Source organism: Hypomesus transpacificus, chromosome 3 (assembly GCF_021917145.1).
Source record: "Hypomesus transpacificus isolate Combined female chromosome 3, fHypTra1, whole genome shotgun sequence".
Taxonomy (NCBI): domain Eukaryota; kingdom Metazoa; phylum Chordata; class Actinopteri; order Osmeriformes; family Osmeridae; genus Hypomesus; species Hypomesus transpacificus.
Window position 1 is genome coordinate 11,076,117 of NC_061062.1, and position 19,658 is coordinate 11,095,774.

Sequence of the window (19,658 nt, forward strand, 5' to 3'; positions counted from 1 at the left end):
TACCCTGTACTTCCACTCAAGCCCTAAAAAGGATACAATGGAAATGTGCCTATCCTAAATTGGCACAAATCTAAAATCCAATCCTCCTCCATCCAATTCTTGGTCATCCCTAATCCCAGATTAGATTGATGAGTGTGCCTACTACCTGATGTACCACCTGATCTAATCCCTTTTAAAGATATTGGTTTAGCAGGGAGATTTGTCAATCTCTTCCGTGTCCTCACCAGCATAATCCAAAAAGCCGTATGAATACGCTGCAGTATCGTTTACAAGAGTGTTTATTAGTGAGGGACAGTGTGGAACTACAGTATACAGAGTGGGTTACACAGCAAACAGTGGCTGGTTTACATGTGTGTATTCTGAGTAACTACATAGAAGGAAAAGAAGAGAGAAGGAAATAGTTTAATACATGGGAAAATTCCACCTGTATCTTTCACTACAGACTGTGACAGTCAATGCCAGCCTTGCCCACTGACGGATGGCACCTGCTCCTCATCCACTGAAATCCATTCAAGCTTGTCCCAGCACTGAACAAATAATGGCCCACTGCCCGGACAGGCAAGGGGGTGGGGTGTGGTGGGGGATACCAACCATCTGTGGACTGTGAGTTCATGCCAGTCTTTTTTTTACCCATTAACACAAAGAAGGCACATGCAGTCTCAGAATGAAACTATTTAAGATGACACTTTATTGCTGACCTCACTAAGCAATCGCAAAGACGTCTCAAGGTCAATCAATCACTGCTTATCAAGTGACTGAAATATTGCACAGATGTGCTATTGCACACCGTCATTTCCTATAGGTTAGTTATGTTACAATGGATGAAAGATCATATATATATATATAAATATACAGAATTCAGGACGAATGTTGAGTCATTCGAAAACAGAGTTGCAGATTTTAAGGATTCACTTTCTGGATAGCAAAGGAGGGAGGCGGGACATCCTGACAGCCACTGGAGCGGTGTGGTAGCTCCATGAAGGATGGGGCTACCCTCGCCTGGGCCAGGGAGCTGGTCGCGGAGTCTGTGATTGGGCTGGTCCACTGCAGGAAGCGGGCGGAGGGGCGGTGGTGGAGGGCCAGCTGTTTGGAGCTGTATCCACACATGCCGATCCCCAGAGCCCCCAGAAGCACAGCCAGGCGGGGCATGACCATCACTCCATCTTTCCTTGCCTTCTGGTTCATGTTCAGCATGGCCTGGGTCTGCAGGGGAGACAGAGGACTGTGGGCTAGATTACAGTTTGAGGTGAATGTCTTTTAGTGAATAATCGTTCTTGTATCTTCTTTAGTTTTAGCAATTTTGAGGGAAGTTTTAATGTCTTGACTGACAACATTTATGGCATGAGATATTTAAGCACAAACTATTCGAACATGCTCATGTTAATTAGCAGCATACCACTTTACCCCAACCCACACCCAGGATATATTTTTTTTTTTCTTCCAAATAACTCTCTGCATCTGTCACAAACAAAAGGTGTTGTATTATGTGAGACGTAAAATTTCCTCACAGGCCCCCTAGACAATAATAAAGTGCAAAGAGAGGAAATAATAGATAGCACAATTCTAATGGAGTCTTGACTCAGGCTGTTAAACAGACAATTTTATTTTGGCCTCTTTCAGTTTCTCCTACTCATAATTCATTGCATTGTGTCATGGGTTGGATGTTTCCCATGCTTGGGGTAAACACCAATAAATAAGCGAGAGATCAAGTTAATCGAGCTAAAACAAAACACTCGCAATAAAAGCATATGGTTGAGATATTATAGGTGTCGTGGTGGGGGGTGGGGTAACCAACATAAAAGTAACCTGAAATGTGGTTTTAGCTTACAGAAAATGCCTCCTGAACTGCTTCTTTTAAAGTTTGTAAAGGGAAAGAAAAAAGAACAGACTGACATTAAATGACAGATGCATTGATCAAACCCAATGATATTAAGACCCCCTAAAGCAGTATCAGGTTGTATCTTAAAAACAGCCTGCACAGAGAACCTGTCCTCAGCAAACCAAACAACATTACATCAATAAACCATCTCAAAGTCATCCAATCATTTCAGTCATCAGGTACACCCCGTGGACAGATAGTACCAGGGAATGCCAAGGACTTCAGGTAATCTATACAGGAAATCCATCAGATATTGCACAGGCATTTCTGGTTGACAGGTTCTAAAACAATTCAGGCCATAAGAACCAAGCCAGACGAAGCCCAATCCAGCTCCTCGGTTCCTCTGTTGTTGTGGACCAGCTATATCCCCGAAGACAACACTTCACAATGACAAAGTACAGTAATCTCTGGCTACCTGAAGCAGATTACAGCTTTGGTGTCGCCAATTGCCTTAAAGTAAAGACTGACGCAGTGATGTAATATACCACTGTATACTGTATATGTCATACTGAAGTAAATATAACAATCAATATTATTTCAGGGAGATATACTTTACATCCAGTTTTTTCTTAGACAATCACCCCTGCCCATAATGCCATAGCACAACTGTGTATATTAGACAAAGCCTTCCCCTGCCACCCACCTGCAGATATCGTATGTACCCAGGAGTCAACCTAGGGATCTGGAAGAACATCTTGGAGCGGTCCAGGGTGAAAATCCTGTTGTTCAGCAAAGGGGCGGTGTTGAAACTCTGTCAAGCTCGTCTTCCTGGGTGTCCCTGGACTGAGGAACCCACAGAGAGAGATACTGTGTGTGGACACTTCAGCCTAAAATGAGCTACCTGGTGGAAACCTTGGGATTGTTTATAAGTCTTCTCCAAATCACTTTACGTAAGCACACACACACACGAATGCTCAGGAACACACACAGCTTACAGGTGATGTGTTCTGAAAGATTAAAGAGTGTGCTGGGATGGAGGCCATGGACTTAGTCTTACCAGTCAGACATCTAAGGGTTTAGGCAATTAATGTTTAGTCTGTCAACACTGCAGAGACCATGAACTTGATTTGCTGGAGTCATATTATGGGATATTGCTCAGCACTGTAAAGGCACAACTCCAACAAAATATTGTATAACTGTAGAATCTGCTATCTACTTGTACTGTAGTATATTACATTAACTGTAAACAAAACATTTTGCCTTCATAATGAATTTGTACAGATAGCAGTGTTCAAATGTTTTTAGAATGAATTAGTTATATTTGACTAAAAGGTTTTCCCTAAATGACAGGAGAGTAGGTGCACAGCCACATCCACTTACCAACCGCCATGAACAAAAGACTAAATCACTGAGTGCTGAGGTGGAGGATCCTCCAGTTCTTCTGTTGATGTGTGCCCTGTCTGCTTCTGCCGATTCAGCGCCTACCTTGAGGTTTAACCACTTTTCCTGGGGGTCTCCTTTTAAGGGATGGAACCTAGTGAGCGTGTAAAGTTGATAACCTCTCCCTCAGTGAAGTGTTGGATGCAACCTTGTTTACAAGAGTGTATGGGTACTGTAGACTTTTCCTTAAAGCTGGCATCCCTTCAGTGGCATTACATAACTTTGTGGTGAGGTGTCCTGTTCCTGAGTACAGTGTAACTGAGGTTAATATGTTCAACTTGTTTTTTAATGAGAAACTATTTGCCTGTAGATAACCCCTGCAGTTGGCATCATTATACTGGGCGAACGCTAACCATTTCCTTCCATCTGAGCATGATGGGTAATGTGGTATTTACCCTCGTTCTCCCCTCCAGCTAATGACACCAGGAGTTGGTGTGCAGGGGCCAGACAACACCTGGTGGCCCCTCCTCTGACTGTCACCACAGATGGTGACACTCATGGTAACAGTTCACCAACACTGCAATGCTGTTACACACACACACACACGCACGCACACACGCACACACGCGGCTATTCTGCTCCAGTAAAGGCTACTCATTCATTACCAATCAGCATCACATCATTGGAATGAAAACAGTTGAACTTCATCTGGCCTTGTGTCTGGCATTCAGGTTCAGGTCAGGCTAGCTTTGGCATTCCCACACTTGTTTTCTCACTCCCCACTCCTCATAACAAGCTCAGGGCCATTCTATTAGATTAGAATGCAGTGCTATCGTCAGCAACGCTGATGTCGTTGGCTCAACTACTGGCTGGGTGACAGAGAGCACTTATCAGCTCCACAGCTTCCTCAGAGACAATCTGTGACACAGTGTCTATCTGTGGATGGAGTGGTTGCCTGTAAACAATGGTGTGCACCAACTGTGGTCACGCCATCCAACAGAGAGCAACAAGTTAACGTGTTAACCAAAAACGCCATAGTTTCAACAGATTATAATTGATGTACCAATTGAACTCAGACACAATTAAGGCCATCTTAATAGTGACCACCCCCTCAGACACACACACAAACATACCTTATACGTGTTAACCTAATGTTTCCAATTGGGCACATTTAGGCTATTTGAAACAGCAGCCATTTTTTTTAACATGCCCAAGCCGGTTTCAAATTTGTGTTTTGGAGTTTGTGTAATTGGGGAGTTATCGAGTTAGTTGGTTGGTCTAAATGTCATGACATCTCTGGAAGGACTGAAGTTTCAACAGACCTGACATTTCAGGTCTCAGGTAATTAGGAGTGAAGAAGTAGAAAGTGATGCTGTTGACAATTAGGTCTCCATCATAGCGGAACAATGTGAAAACTCAATCGATAATGGCATTATCAAGCAAAGCCATCGTGGGTATAATGACCTACAGCTTGGTGAGGATGAGTTAGCATTGACTCACAGATTGTGGGTGTAAGACATGATCATTTGTTTATCAACAAAAGGAAAATAGCCCGACACGCCATTATAAAAAAAAAAAAAGTAATTTTAATGCACACACACAATGCATGTTATGGCAGCATTTACATGAATAAAAAAAAAAAAAGGAAAAAAAAAAGAATGTTCCACAAATGTTTTCGGTTGTGTGGTCCTTTTCTCTGCCTACAGGGTGAGGATGTCTGTGATCCAGTACTGAATCAGACGCACAACAGCTGTGGTCTCATCTGGGGGCAAAAGAAAAACACAAGAACGAAATCATAACAATGCATTTTCATGTATTATTTTTGAACTGCAGAATGGAATCTTGCTGTTTATTTTTGTTTTACTTTGTGACCTTTCTTTCGGCGTACAAACAGTGCGTCACGTTAGGCAGTGTCTACGATATAAGAAATATGGTCAGGTCCAAAATGAAAATCACAGGTTCCATTTGGGTGGCCTCATGACGGTCATCCAGTCCAAAAAAATACAGATAAATGAAATAGGCAGGCAGCTAGGACAGACGTCATCTGTGTGGAGGAGTAAACTATAGTGGTTGTGGGCTTCCCAGCTAGCCCCTGTGGTGAATGCATTCTTCCTGCCTGGGTGAAGCGGGGATCTAGTGAACTGTGAAAAAGTCTTGAAGGACTTGAAAGAAAAAAAAACAGGATGAACAGGCAGCACTGAGGCTTATATGGCTTATGGCCGCATGTGAGTGTGTATGTGTGTATGTGCGCGTCACTGCCAGTGTGTACATGCCTGTGTGTGTGTGTGTGCATTTAGTCACTGGAACAACTGGTTCTCACAGGATCTCACCTAAACAACATGCAGATGGGGTACATTTGTATGCGCTGAATGGCTCGATGACTCATCCAATTTGGAGACGGACGTGACTGAGGCAGTCTGACATCTGGGTACTGTGTGTGTGCGCGTGTGGAGGAACACACTGAGGTAAAGCCAGGTATATTGAAGGAACCACTCATCGAGGAGAAGTCTGTTTTTGCACGCCGTTGTCTTGGCAACCGCGCCCGGAGCTGAGCGTCTCTATGGCCACCTGCTTGGCAGTGCCCTGAATCCCTCGGACATTCATTCACACACTCAGCCAGGTCCCTGCTGGTCCAATTAGCAAGCCAGATTTCAATTGACCCCAACCTCTTATGTGCGCATGCGCCCACACACAATACAGAAAAAGACATGTACACCGATTCACTCTCTTAGCACACACACATCACACACACGAACAAACAAGAGGCCCGATCATTCACAGATCCCAGAATTGCACACAGCAAGCTCCCGTTACCCTCATTCACCATGTTGCTAGGTGTATAACCTCCGGGATGCTAGCACGCTGGGTGTGACGTATTTGGTCAAATGTGGCTGCGGGTGCGTGTGTAGGGTAGGACAGGTAGAAGTAGGTGTGGATCAATAAGAGGGCCGAGTAAGTGTGAAACTAATCTGTAATGGGCATAAGAAAACCAGTGCTGACCATCCCCGGGTACGGTGTGGGCCTGAGAGTTCCGGTCAGATACAGAGCACACACAGATGGCCAAAGTAGGACCAGGAGGGGATGTAAGGTTTAAGGACAGTAGAGGATGCTCACCAGGAGACAAGCTGGATTTGGACTGGAAGTCTTCCAGAGCGTTGGCCAGGCGCACCGTGTCCTTCAGCTGCACCTGGGCCTTGAGGGTGTGGAGCTGCCGGAGGGCAGAGGGGGGCGCTGTTCTACCGGAGACTCTGCTCAGGAGGCCCTCAAAGACCGCGAGGGGAACGTGAGGCCTCTCTGCAGGCGCTGAGGCTTGGGAATGGACATGAGGTAGAACTGTCTATGGAAGTCAGGTAGCCTAGGAGCCAGACCAATCTGCGAGCTCATGGTTTATTTGCTCTGGCAGATGGGCCACTCCAAGCCATTCAAATTGATTTCCCTCTGGCAATCACAACCGTTTATCTGGTATGGTGTGACTCATACAGTACATGCCCTACTACAGAAGCATTACATTGCTACCTCATCAGATGTGCCTACTAAAACAAGCATTCCCTTTTTTCTTCTCAGACTCACAGAGTACAAATGTACCTAGTAGACTCTAGTTTCTGTGGTATAGTAGAGGCAAGGTTACCTGAGGCTCTCTCACTGAATGGCGGAAGACTCCGACAAAAGAGGTCTATTATTGGACCATATAATACACAATCACAAGTGGAGGGCTAATCCCTGGAACCAATGTGGTTCTTTGGACTGGCGCAGAGAGGATTATGACAGACCTGATGACTTGGCCTGTCTATTAGCTTTAAGAAGAAGGTGGCAGTCCAGGAAATATACAGTCCCAAATCTCTCTGTTCTCCAGGGCTGCAACCTCGAGTGGTTGGTGATTTTGTGTACATTATCGTCTACTAGTGTGCTTTGCTAAATGCTGTGCTAGATGATTGCTTTAAGACAAATGTGGACTAGTGACAAATCCAGGCCTTATTAGTTCTTCCATCACTCAAATGACTAAGCTACAGTACAACAGGACATTGTGACCTTGAATGAAACTTACGCTCCGAGACATAGAACCCCAGTGTGGTCTTGAGGAACTCGGACACCTCCAGTGATCTCCTCTCCAGCACTTCCTCATCTTCTTCCTCCTCCTCTACATCCCCCTCTCGCTGGTAAGTGAACTCCAGAGCAGCAGCCCGGGGGACCAGACCCATGGAGATCAGCTTCTCCCTATGACGTTTCTTCTTCAATTTCCTTCGCTTGTTTTTGCTGAGTTGTTCTCCGCCCCCCTCCACGGTTGCATCCAAGCCGGGGCGATCAGTGTTGGATTCGCCAGCCTGGCCGGTCTTCACCTTCACAGAGCGTGCTCCAGAAGCATGCTCCAACTTCTTAATCTTTCTTCTTCTCCTCCTCCTTCTTTGCTGTTCTTCTTCTTCTTTTTCTTTTTCTTCTTCTTCTTCATTATCATTATCATCATCATCGTCTTCTCTGCTCTGGCTGGAGATTTCCTCTGAAAGGAGAAACAGGGTAAACAGAAGAGAAAGTTTGGGTGTTTTTAGAAACTTCCGATATCCCAAGGAACAGCTTTTCATCACGGCTCTAGTCTTGATGTTCTGCCCTGACATCCATATTCATCATTGCTAGCAACCATTTCGATACACATGGACATCTAACTGTGTTTGTGATCCATTGGCACTCATTTCACAGTGTTTATTTTGGCTTCGCAGGACCTCGCTAACCCTGAAGAATTCTCTAGGGTTGAGGGGCTGGATTGAGGCTCATGGATGAATGTGTGGTCTCAGAATGATCAAAGAGGAGCAAGTCAACAATGCTTTACCTCTACGCCTGCAGTTTAAAACCTGGGACAATGCCCATGTGAAGGAGAGGGTGACCGATTTCCTCAGAGGAATTGATGGGTGGCGAGCCTGTCTAGGATTTAGCAACTAAGCGACCAACTGTAGTGTTCAAGACAGAGAATGAGCGAGAAACACATGCAGACACACACTCAACACACTCCAACTCGGGGCTCCATAGTCCAAGGGGTGGTGGGCACCATATGGAGGCTGTATAGCAAGGGAGGGACATAAAGCAAGCTCTATATAAACCATCATGTTAGGCCTCTTCCATGTCCGGCTGTGAATGGAGGTGGAAATTGGCTGTGTTAAAAAAAAGAAGAACCGGTAATGATTATTCACAGCATCCATAAAACTAATCATAATAGAAATGGGAGAGCTGATTTGCTGGTGGAGACCAATTATATGAATGTTGCAGATGGTGGGCCATGCAGAGGCGGTTCGATAATATATGCTAATGAAACACGTGTGGTTCAGAGAGGTTCAGCTCAATCAATGAAGGTACAAGGATATAAGTTGCCCTGCCCTATGGAACACACACACACGCACTCACTGACTCACACAAAGAAAACAGATATAAAATAATAGGTGGTGGTGGATGTTTTGGGCCAATGTCTTAGGGGTGAAAAACTTAGCACATCCAAGGCCTCAGGAGTAAGCTTGACACTAAAACATTGCAGAGATGTCAGCTGATTGAGCAGATCTTTCACTTCACATTTCTACTCCTTCGTCGTGCCTAACAACTCCCCTTACCCGTTCTAAAATCAGCGTAAACCACGGCCTCTTGGGGCTTATTGCTTAATTATGTACAGTAGCTGCCTGCACAACACCTTTGCCAACACCGACTAATTCTCAAAGTATTTTTCTTAAAACTCAAGGTGTGCTTTGTGGTGCTGTATTCTGGTGATACGATTAAGATACAAGATAACACATTCGCAAGCTGACACGACTCGGACTACTATTACAAACCTCAAATCATTTCTCTATTTTTGCCCAGAGTCGAGCCTGAATTATACTCATGAATTCACCACTATGCAAATTTGACTTTAGACACTAGGAAGTTGACCTACTCTATCCCATATCTGTACTCAAAATGAATCTGCAGAATCCAATCTGGTAAATCTACAGGGATAAAACAAGCCTCGATGACTGTGACTGTGACTGCGCTCGACACCCCCTCAGCCACCACAACCCGGAATAAATGTATTTGTCACTGGCATTTCCCACAAATGGGATAGCAGAGACAATCAGGGAGAGTGATTGTAACATGGAGAGCGCTGGAGCACATCAAGAGAAACCCTGCAGTAAATCCCTGAGCTTTATAGCATATATCCAACCTCAGACAGTCCATAAACGTGAGATTATAGCCCTCTTACCAGCTGGGTGCCCCGCGGTATTCATGCCTGTTGGCTGAGAGAGCGTGACAGATCCCTCTGCACCTGTCAGGTATCCTTCAGGGGGAGGTAGTGCTGTGTACACTCGTTTGCCAGGGGGGGGCTGGCCTGGTAATAGCCCTTCATCACCTGAGACAGGAAGAACAAACAAGGAAGAAGCACTTCATCCATCTTAGACAATATAGGTTATATCAGCTTGGAGTCCTTCATTGGAGTGGGGTAGGGGTGGTTGTTATTATTTGAATTAATACATTTTTCTTCATGAGCTGAATGTTCTTGACCAGGGTCCAGAGGCAGAGTAGGTGAAATAAGCATGAGGGGAAAATATTGAACCGATAAATTCGCACACATAATGAGATTCAGTGGCTGTATGCTCACCTGACTCGTGTTGCACCTTGGGCTTTTTGGAAACTGTCGTGAGGGTTGGTGGAGTGTTGGGGATTTGGTCAGGCTTAGGGGGCGAGGGGTAGAGCTTCTGAAGGACCTTTGACTGAAATACTACAGAACAAAACCACATTGTATTAACAACCTAAATCTAAAGCGGTATTATTTACCATAATCCTACAAATGTTTTGACGAGTAGCACGTCATGACAGTCGCTGACTATCCTAGTGTAGTAGACCCCCGGTCAATGTAAACTTTCATACAGCGGTGTGATGTAGGCTACTTCCGTTAGAAAGCACTTTTACTGTCGGTTGTCAAATTCCTTTGAAGAAAACTATAATTCTTACCGTCTTTTCTATGTGGCATGTCGCAAAATACAGTTTAAGTCCATCAAATTTGCTTCGGAAGAGTCGTGATAGCTAAACACAGTACACTTGCTAGTGTAGCTAGCTAAATAGCTAGAAAGCTAAGCTAACAACAGTTCTATCTTACGAAATCCGGTCTGTGTCATCCTTGCTCTCTCTCTGCATCTGTACACGCCACAGTGAAACACTGTAATATCGTAAACCTGGTAGGTTGCATATAAAAGTTTGGACAAGACAGAAATGAAATGAAACTGTTCCACAGCACCTGAAGTCAACCACAACACTGTCTGCCTCCTAGCTAATTTGCTGGATTGAAGTACACTGTTACAATGCAAGGGCTCCCTCTACGTTCATAAGTAGTAATAACATACAATCACATTGACATGCGCAAACCAAACCAGCTGTGAAGCGGTGTTTGACAGCAGCGCATGGGAAAGCGCGATGCGAATACCAAATAGGTGCCAGTGTCTCAGCATCAGCACCAGAATGGAACGAGTTTAGGAATTGCGCACCCTCAAAACTTGGCTGGACACCTCAGCATGTGAACGGGCTTTGCAAGGGAGGAACTACCTAGAATGTCAGCTCTGAAGAAGGTAAGTCAGTCCATCTGTTCCTTTCTTCTCCCAAAGGAACATTCATTAATTTTGGCACATAAGTAACTGATTTTAGGATATATAGCACGCTATTATAGCCCTGTAATGTTGTGTTGAGCTATGCAATGGGTGGGTCTAATCTTTTTATACAAAGATCATGACTGTCAAAGCATAATTTAATTTAGGATATTCCATTTGAAATCATGGGATATTAAATCATGTTTTAATATGGGCAACCTCTGGACTAATTTTAGGATACCTTTTCAATTTGATTATGCCCAGAAATAATGCAAAGCTTTCTTTTTCAATCTAGTAAATGTTTTCTTCAGGAACACTTTTGGCTTGGTCACTGGTCGTGCACAACTTGTGTCCCAGAGGAGGGTGTAAAAGATGCACAACTTCTCTGGCAGAAAACAGTACTCGTTGCAAAATGTTAACCTTTGAGATGAATGTCATTGCATGTTTGAGCTCTCACAATCCAACACATTCAGTAAACTCACACACATGCAAGCACACACACCCACACACACACCTTGTACCATACACACACACGCACCTGCACACAAACACTGGTATGAGCAGCCGTTAGACAAGCAATTTGCTGCCTATCTGTTTGCTGCCTGTCTATCTACAGTATGAGACTTTGTGTTGGTGTGTTGGCTTGCCTGCCTTGCAGTGCTGTATAGTGGCAGAGGAACGCCAGGCTGAGGAAACTCAGTGTGGTGGGATAGACAGGGAGTCAGGCCCATACAGGAGCTGTGTTAACATTTTACCTGACGTCTCAGTGCTGAAGAAACATAGGGACACAGAGATTTCACAAGTGTGACTTAAAGGCAATTTGATCAATACACCAATTGTTATCGATCAATACAGCACTTGCCGTTAATACAGCAACACAACTTGGTGCATTCTGGTGGGACATCATTAGATGACTGTATGGTGATTTGGCCACTGTGTAATATCTTAGGGTACAGGTTATTGGATAAGCTTACACACCATTACATGAACTAATGTCTATAGTTGTTTTAACAAAAGGTGGTGTCTCACAATCAACAGAATTTGGGTTGACATTGACCTAGTCTTGAATTGATTTGTTTCTCACATAGGCAGTAATAGGGATCAGATGAGGCTGTGAGTATATGTATTGGTATCATACTTAGTGCACAGCACATTAAGTAATAGCATTCTCAGACATCATAGTCAAGGACGTGGGAGGCAAAAAATAGGTGTGTTTTGCAATATGCATGCAATCACTGTGAGTGGCACCATAGCAAACCCCCTGATTTTACCTTGGAATTCCAAAAGTTTAAAGTTTTCTTACGGTACTTTTGCTTGTAATAGCCAGCATTTATTTATTTGAATGACAGGCAGTCAGCAATGTGTGTGTGTGTGTGGGGGGGGGGGGGGACAACTAAGTGCTGGCATTATCGTAGTGTATTTCTACTTCACTCTGAGTTTGAGACAGACTCTTCCGTTGCAGTTGAAACACAGAAACTGCATTTGGTGCCATTTAGCGGTGGAGGCAATGGCCATGCAAGTCCGTTGCTTGTGTTCATTTATTATGCAGTTGTGTGCAAGAGGGGCTGGGTAGAGCGATTTAGAAGCCAGCAGGAGTGGAATGTGTTGGGAAGAAGGGATGGATGAGGGACAGGCAGAGCTGGTATGAGAAAGAAGATTGTATAATGATCTTGGTTTATGCATGTGTTTGTACATGTGTGTATGTTTGTGATGTGTGTAGATGTACTGTATGCCATTGTATGCATATTTTAGTCCCATCCATAACAAGATTGTGGGCAGTGACAGTGTGTGACATGTCATCAATATTATATATTTCCTTAGTTTGAACAGAATTCAAACTACAATTTCAAACTAGTATTCAAGGTGCTTATCAATACTTCAAAATAATATTTCAAAAGACCTCATTAAAAACAACTGTATGACTACTAATAAAAAATAAAAGATTCAAGGATAATTCAGAATAAAAAGTGTTACTTTACTACACTATTACTATAGACACTCCTGAGAATAGAAAGTTCAGCTGAAGATTGAAGATGTTTCTAGAACTTTCTAGACAGTCAGGGTGGCCAGACACCGTGACTGACTGAATCTTCTTTAGTTACTGTCGGTCTCATAAAGAGTGGGGTGATTATCAGACATGCTATTAAGTTGCTGTGCAGTGATTTAATGTTAACAGAATGGAGAGAAGCATGTGGTTTAAAGGTGAAAGACTGGGTTGTCTGGCCAAGCTTAGTATTGTTTGTCTTAGGCCATTTATGAACTTTCTGCTTGGTTCTGATTGTCTCACCTTTCCACCTCTCTCTCTCTCTCTCTCTCTCTCTCTCTCTCTCTCTCTCTCTCTCTCTCTCTCTCTCTCTCTCTCTCTCTCTCTCTCTCTCTCTCTCTCGCTTTCTCTCCATCTGCTAATGAATGCCACCCAGCTTCTCCATTAGTCTGGCTTCAGCAGAGGGTAGCAGTGGAATTTGAGAGGGTGGAATTGAGCTTCATGAATCTGATTGGCACAATGATTCAAATGTGTTGGTTTGTACCTGTGTGTGTTTGTGCGTGCGTGTTTGTGTGTTACTCCTCTCTTTGCATGTGTGTGTATTATATTGTGTTTGTGGGTTGCTGTTTTGTATGTATGTAGTGCATGTGTGTTTCTGTTTGCCCTCCAATTTAGTGTTGCTGCATGGTTTAGGTAAGGTTGAGTGTGATAGGCTTCCATCTAGCCCAAGGTGTACCTCTGACTCATCACCAGGTCCATTAGCAAACTGCACTTTGCAATTTTCTTAACTCTTAATTGCATAGCCTTTTATTGTGATTGCTTGATCATGGGGGGGTCACAGAAGTAAAAGCAAAAAGCAAACTCTGACTTGAAATGTAGTGTTCGCTCTTGTACGGTAGTGAATTAGTATTATAATTGGATTCACATCGCTGGCAACCTGCCTGGTACCTTTGAAACATTGACCAGACCTTATAGTGTAATATTCCCCAGCCGGGGTACTCAAACTTAAAGATTTTTGTAAACTCTATGATAAATCGGGCTAGTAAAATCAACGGCATAAATTCTTAATTAGTAACAGGTGTGGCTGATTTGATTAGGCTATAAAGTAAATCCCCACAGTTCCAAAAGCGAGCCGTGATTGCTCCAAAACGCGATTAAGTGCTGTGTATCGGCAAATTATTATACTTCCTCTCTCCGATCCACACTCATTGTATTGACTTCAGTTGTTTAACGAATAACATCGTGTTGGATATACAGTAACCTATAGTAAAAATACGGTTTCGTGTCCCCCCCCTTCCCCCCATGCGGTAACCTATTCATTCAACAGAAACCTAGCAAACTGTACTTGGCGCTGGGTATTAATGCAGAACGGTAATGTGACAGTCACAGTGCAGTATTCTTGAACAAACTTCCCCAACCCGTCACAAAACTGTCAGCTCTTATGCAGCTTTAATTTAATTTAACTCGGGGAGGGGGGGGGGGGGGATCCGACAATTGGATGTACCGATATTTCACACACACATTCTTTACTCAGGCTGATTTTTTTTTGTCTACTGTAGGCTTCTTCCACACTTGAAAGAGAAGCTGCTGTAATACGTGCTTTGATCACTAGTTTTACATTTGAAACCAGCCACCGGTCACATTCTATTAAAGCATGGCATAGAATGCCGAAATCATTTTGTAGATCTCTACAATATTTGGTTTATCGTTTTAGAAATATTTTGTAGATTGACTTGCATGACACAATTGGACATATCCATTGGACAATATTAGATATTGTCCTTGAAAATACATCTCTGAAGCAGTTTGCATGATATCCTCAACCATCTCCACATACAGCACACACAAAAGCAGCAAGACACTGGCCTATATGCAGTGAATCTCATTCAAACCCAACATCCATTCATAAATGTCTGTGCTTTTCAATCAGCCCCTCTTCTCTTTCTCTTGGTCCATCTTTTCTGTCTGTGTGTCTCTCTCTCTGTCTCTCTCTGTCTCTCTGTCTGTCTCTCTGTCTGTCTCTCTCTCTCTCTTTCTCTTTCTCTCTCCCCCTCTCTGTCTCTCTCTGTGTGTGTATCTCTCTCTCTCCTCTCTTTCTACGTCCAATTCCAGCCCCATCCTATGCTAAGCTTCTGCGCACCTTGCCGGCTGTAGCCAGTCGCTCTCTCCCTGCCATGCGGTAGAAGTCTATAACAGGTCTCCTGTGCTTTTAGCCTCGCTTCCGCCCCGAAAAAAAAAAAAAATCCCAGCTAGCTGTGTGTAGATGTGTCACAGTGACCTGTTCCCAAACCCAGCACACTCTCCTTCAGATGTGAGGTGTTTGTGCGTGTGTGCATTTTTTTTTGTCATCCAGTCAGGGTTTTACCGTCCAGCTCGAAATATCCCTTCCATCTTGTCCTTTTATTACCTTTTTTTAGTCTACCTTACTTGTAATACCATATTTTGTAAATAAGTTGAGATGGTAACCTTTTTAGTGCTTCAAGCTGTAAAGTGCTGCACTGTACACTTAGTGTCCTCCAACAATATTTTTGCCTTTAAATTATAGTATTGAATGGAGTTACAGTTAGAATATGTTCAGTTATTTTACTGTAAAGCAAGAAATTACAGGTTACTGTCACTATGCAGTGAAGTGCACAATGCATTGTAGTGGAACACATCTATTCTCCCATAGTGTAATTCACTGCCACAGTTGACCTATACCGCATGTTCGCTGTATTCAGCTGATGGACCAATTGTTCAGTTCAGAGCTCCTAAACATCCCAATGTGATGTTGATAAAGTTCCAGCATGGCACTTATCCTTTATTTGATCTGCACATCACTGCTCTTCACAGCTCGACAAGGCAAAGAGGAGCGCATAGGGGAAGACAGCAACAGCTTGGAAGTATGGTGAAATGACTTACACACAGCTCCCATTAGTTCATAAATGCTTGCTCCCTACCCTTCAGATGTCAGTGCCAACTCTCCTCTTAGCTTGTACAATGCCTCTTGTAATAATTAGCTGTATTCCGCATTAATGGACCGTGTGTGTGTGTCTGTGTGGGTGGGTCTGTGTGTGTGTGTGTGTGTGTGTCTGAGTGTGTGTGTGTGTGTGTATGTACACACACGTGTCATGTCTGCCAGGTATGGCTTTGAGAGCATTTATACAGATCATTGTTTATTTGGACGATCTTACATCAGATTGATAGTTGTCTACGACATGATGCTCGGTCATTGATCCCTGTCATGTTGGCGCAGGGATCTTTACCATCATTAACAAAAACTATTGGAAAATGTTTATTTCTGTCCAACAAAATACATCCCCCATGAAAACCACGTAACATTTTAGAACAGCTGCCACTGACTTAACATTGGGCTAAAATTCAGGCTCTAGGCTAGTTCTTGACTACACTGAGGCCTACAGGTGTCCAATTTCTGGCACAAACTCCAGCTGAATTTGGGGGTTTTACTTACCAAAATGGCCATTCAGCTAAAATAATCAGTTCCTTTCATGTGAGGGGTCATTGTAAAGGCCTACTGCCATCAGAGAAAAACTGCTCCACTGTGAGCCAAATATCCTGCAAACGTTCTTTCTGTGTGAGAATCAGTGGATGAACCTGGCAATTTCTCTCTCTCCATATTTCTCTTTTTCTATCCTTCTCTCTTTCTATCTCTCATTCTTTCTCTCCCTCTTTTTTCTGTATGTGATTGCCCTTCTGTGAAATTACACCGGCCACTCTATCTGTTCTGTATGGTCAGTCAGCATTAAGTGTTGGTATTTCCTTGAGAGACGGTAAAGAAACTCTACAGTAAACTATGTGAAACCAATGGTGTGAAATGACCTTTTTCCAAAATATCTGAGAAGAATAAATGGACCATATTGTCTAAGTGGACAAATTATGTCTAATTCACACCTATCTGAGAACTCCTACAAACTTCTCTACATAAAGTAGGCTACTCAGAAGTCTTAGTGTTTTTGTTCTATAATAGCCCAAACTCTCAATGGTGTCACAAAGTTATAGATTGATACATTTCTGTACAGTTTGTTAGATGAGCAACTCAGTGGTGTTGAAATGCCGGTTCTAGAAGAGACACACTGATCTCAGATACTGGATGAGTACCTTTTCAAAAATGTGATACAAGCTTGGCCAATATAGAACCAGTGGAATTGGCCATCATCTCTAACATGGAATGGCCCTGTCGATTTGGAACTCCAGTAAAGCTCCAGCAATTATATGTCCTGGCCAAGTAACAGATTAGACCAGTCAAAAATTATGTCTATCTGCCTGCAGTTTGTGCAACACCCATGCCAACCAAGTCACCGGTTGGATCCAGGGAGGTTTTTACTACTGTACTTGTATTTATTGGTTTGCTTCTCAAATGCAACCGGGTGCTTTAGCATAGACAGTAGACCTTTTCTTCAAAAATTGGCTTTTATAGCATCAATTATGTTTTTGTTGCACCATATATGCATCCCTCTGCAATTTATCCCTATCCTATTTCTGTGACTTTAACAAGGATACAAATCAGATTTGTATAAATACCAGGCATCTCAAAAAGATGATTCATGTTCAGTTTTTTTCCATTTGTCCCATTTCCTGTAGTGTGTGTCTATTTCTTGTAAATATGCTTCGTTATGCAAGGTGACACAAATCCTCTTTCTTGTACTCAGCCAGTGGTTAGCTTAAAAAGAAACACGCGGATGGCTAACACGTTTATATGAAATTAGACGCCACATGCCTTCAGGCCCAATCCCTTTACAGCAGAAACAAGAGGACTGTCTCCTCTCTGTGTGTGTGTGTGTGCGTGTGTCAGTGTGTGTCAGTGTGCGTGTGTGTGTGTGAGTGAGTGAGTAAAACACCAAAGACCATACTGACAGCCACTTCTCTTTCTGCAACGTCTGCCAACCAGCAGCAGTCATAACTTATCCCATTACACTGATGCTTGAGACGTCCAGGCCAAACATTTTATCATACATATTATTGGGAGTTTCTCATTTAAGAGACGCCACTCTCGGTCCTTATCCACTTAGCTGCTCTGAGGTCATTTGTTCAACTTCTATCAGGCATCCAATGACATGGACCATCATAGATGAATGGAGTCGACAAGCAGAGTAGAGTAACTAAAGATGATTTGAAGCTTTTATGAAAACAAAGTTGACAGAAAGACTACCTAAACTTCAACGAGTTTAAGAGTTTGCTCTTGTACAAAGGGGAACGTGGTCTTCAGTTCAGAATACCAACAAGCCAGTGCTAAAAATAAATTTCCCACAACGTATAGATCCATACAGTTCTGATGTAGAAGTTGAAGAGATGATTAAAAAAACTATTTTCAGAAATCCTGCTCAAAAACGGTAAAGAAAGACCCACTGTATGAGGGGAACCTGTGGATGGCGTCTCATTAAGTGTCCCCCGCTGAGAAGCCCCCCCATGCCCCTTCATTATTTAAGTTTCAGTCTTTATGTCTTTCTGCCTCTCCTTTTTATGGAAAGTACCTTTTTTACATTACATTTTCATTAAAGATGTACAGCCATCTGAACAGTCAATGGCTTGAAATAACTGTGAAACAGATGTTTGAACTTATGGAGAAAAGCAAATAAAGGGCATATTATTACTTTTCCCATGGAATTTTTGTGAGAGAAGGAGAGAGGGAGATGGAGAGAAAAAAAGATTCATTTTTTCATTACAAATGTCATTTTAACTACAATGCGCCTGTCAATCAAACATCAAGACTACAAGACGCTCGTAGCACCTGCTGAGCCACCTTCTGTAGTTACCATACCTGTCATCCACCTCTTCCTCCTCCTTCATTCTGTTCTTCTGAACGTCCCAACAAATATTTCCACCAATGGAAAGCATAATAATATTAGAGAAAGGTTTGTCTCCACTCTGTTTCCGAGAAGTAGGCCGGATCTGTTCAAATCACAGACCTGCTTGTTTCTACAAACCAGAACTTTTGCCTGCAGACATGGTTTGACTCAGCTTCTGTCAATGTTTTTGATATCTATGAACAGACGCAAACTAAAATAGAATGTTTTGCACCATGAAACTGTGTAGGAAGACGAGGATAATTTAATGTCTGAGTGCTACACATGATTAACATGTTTAATGCACTGCATTCCTTCAATAAAGGTGAAGTTATTAAAGTGTAGAGTCTTTGGAGCTGTTTGCAAACACTGTTGCATCACTCTACTCTAAACAAAAGAAGTGAAATTAGTTAGGTGTTAGCGTGCTGTTTCGTTTGTGAAAGCATGCATTTTGGACAGATACTGCCTTGCATATGGTTTAATGCTATATATTGTATACAGATCATACATATTCCATTTGAAAAATGAGATGGAGTCCAGATTGGTTAACAAAATGACTGTGGCACAATGCATTATCGATCACAATGTCAGTGTTGTAATGTAAGCAATTCATTAAGTGCTTGCTTTTGTGTTGGCCTTCACTGTCCTGACATAGGTAGAATACTAATGGAGCTAAAACTGCCTTTCTGCAGTGGTCATGTGAGATTTAGAGATTTAGTGAGTCCCCTGGCTTCAGCTTGAACAGTGAGCTGGGCATCTTTCCCTCCATCAAAAAAATGGATTACTGTCAGATCTCATGTGGAATATTAGCCAATCATAATCCGCCAATTAGGCCAAGAATCCACCTGTACTGGATCTGTTCAGCTGAAGCTGCCGCCAGATGAAATGATCCACCTACACATCAGCAGACCTGTAATTTTGTGCTTCAGTGCTCGAGTTGGATGAGATCTTAGATAAATATGCAAATGGTGTGAGAGACGATTGCCCATCATCACTGTAATTGTTGATTGTAACATATGGCTCAGTGCTTCTCCCCAGAGCCATTTCTCTCCTTGTTCTTGTGTAACAAATCTTATTTTTTTCTAATTTCGGATTTTTTC

The 19,658-nt window shown here is 43.0% G+C and overlaps 2 protein-coding genes across 4 annotated transcripts; both read right to left on the reverse strand.

Moving 5' to 3' along the window:
- Nucleotides 1-347: 347 nt before the first annotated feature.
- On the reverse strand, nt 348-4,040 carry zgc:193593 (uncharacterized protein LOC564090 homolog). The gene is made up of 3 exons (XM_047018227.1): nt 3,200-4,040; nt 2,523-2,662; nt 348-1,203 (listed from the first exon to the last, which is right to left on the reverse strand). The coding sequence occupies exons 2-3, from the start codon at nt 2,571-2,573 to the stop codon at nt 901-903; spliced, it is 354 nt and encodes a 117-aa protein (XP_046874183.1). The 5' UTR covers nt 2,574-2,662; nt 3,200-4,040; the 3' UTR covers nt 348-900.
- A 757-nt stretch (nt 4,041-4,797) lies between these two features.
- Nucleotides 4,798-10,513, reverse strand: LOC124466451 (glutamate-rich protein 1). 3 transcript variants are annotated; one of them, XM_047018316.1, is made up of 6 exons: nt 10,163-10,502; nt 9,810-9,929; nt 9,414-9,560; nt 7,245-7,694; nt 6,314-6,508; nt 4,798-4,961 (listed from the first exon to the last, which is right to left on the reverse strand). In XM_047018316.1, the coding sequence occupies exons 1-6, from the start codon at nt 10,179-10,181 to the stop codon at nt 4,900-4,902; spliced, it is 993 nt and encodes a 330-aa protein (XP_046874272.1). In that variant the 5' UTR covers nt 10,182-10,502; the 3' UTR covers nt 4,798-4,899. The 3 variants fall into 3 exon arrangements, with proteins under 3 accessions (XP_046874272.1, XP_046874273.1, XP_046874271.1); XM_047018317.1 differs by lacking the exon at nt 6,314-6,508; XM_047018315.1 differs by lacking the exon at nt 4,798-4,961 and having other exon boundaries at nt 4,968-6,508; nt 10,163-10,513.
- Between the last annotated feature and the right edge of the window lie 9,145 nt (nt 10,514-19,658).

Bases quoted from the DNA above. Each gene is read 5' to 3' on its own strand.
- LOC124466451 (XM_047018315.1), bottom strand. The intron at 7,695-9,413 runs GTAAGAGGGCTA...TTCTCCTTTCAG, and splicing joins TACCGCGGGGCACCCAGCTG to AGGAAATCTCCAGCCAGAGC. The intron at 6,509-7,244 runs GTAAGTTTCATT...TCCATTCCCAAG, and splicing joins GGGGTTCTATGTCTCGGAGC to CCTCAGCGCCTGCAGAGAGG.
- zgc:193593 (XM_047018227.1), bottom strand. From the start codon at position 2,573: ATGTTCTTCCAGATCCCTAGGTTGACTCCTGGGTACATACGATATCTG. The intron at 1,204-2,522 runs GTGGGTGGCAGG...TCTCCCCTGCAG, and splicing joins GGTACATACGATATCTGCAG to ACCCAGGCCATGCTGAACAT.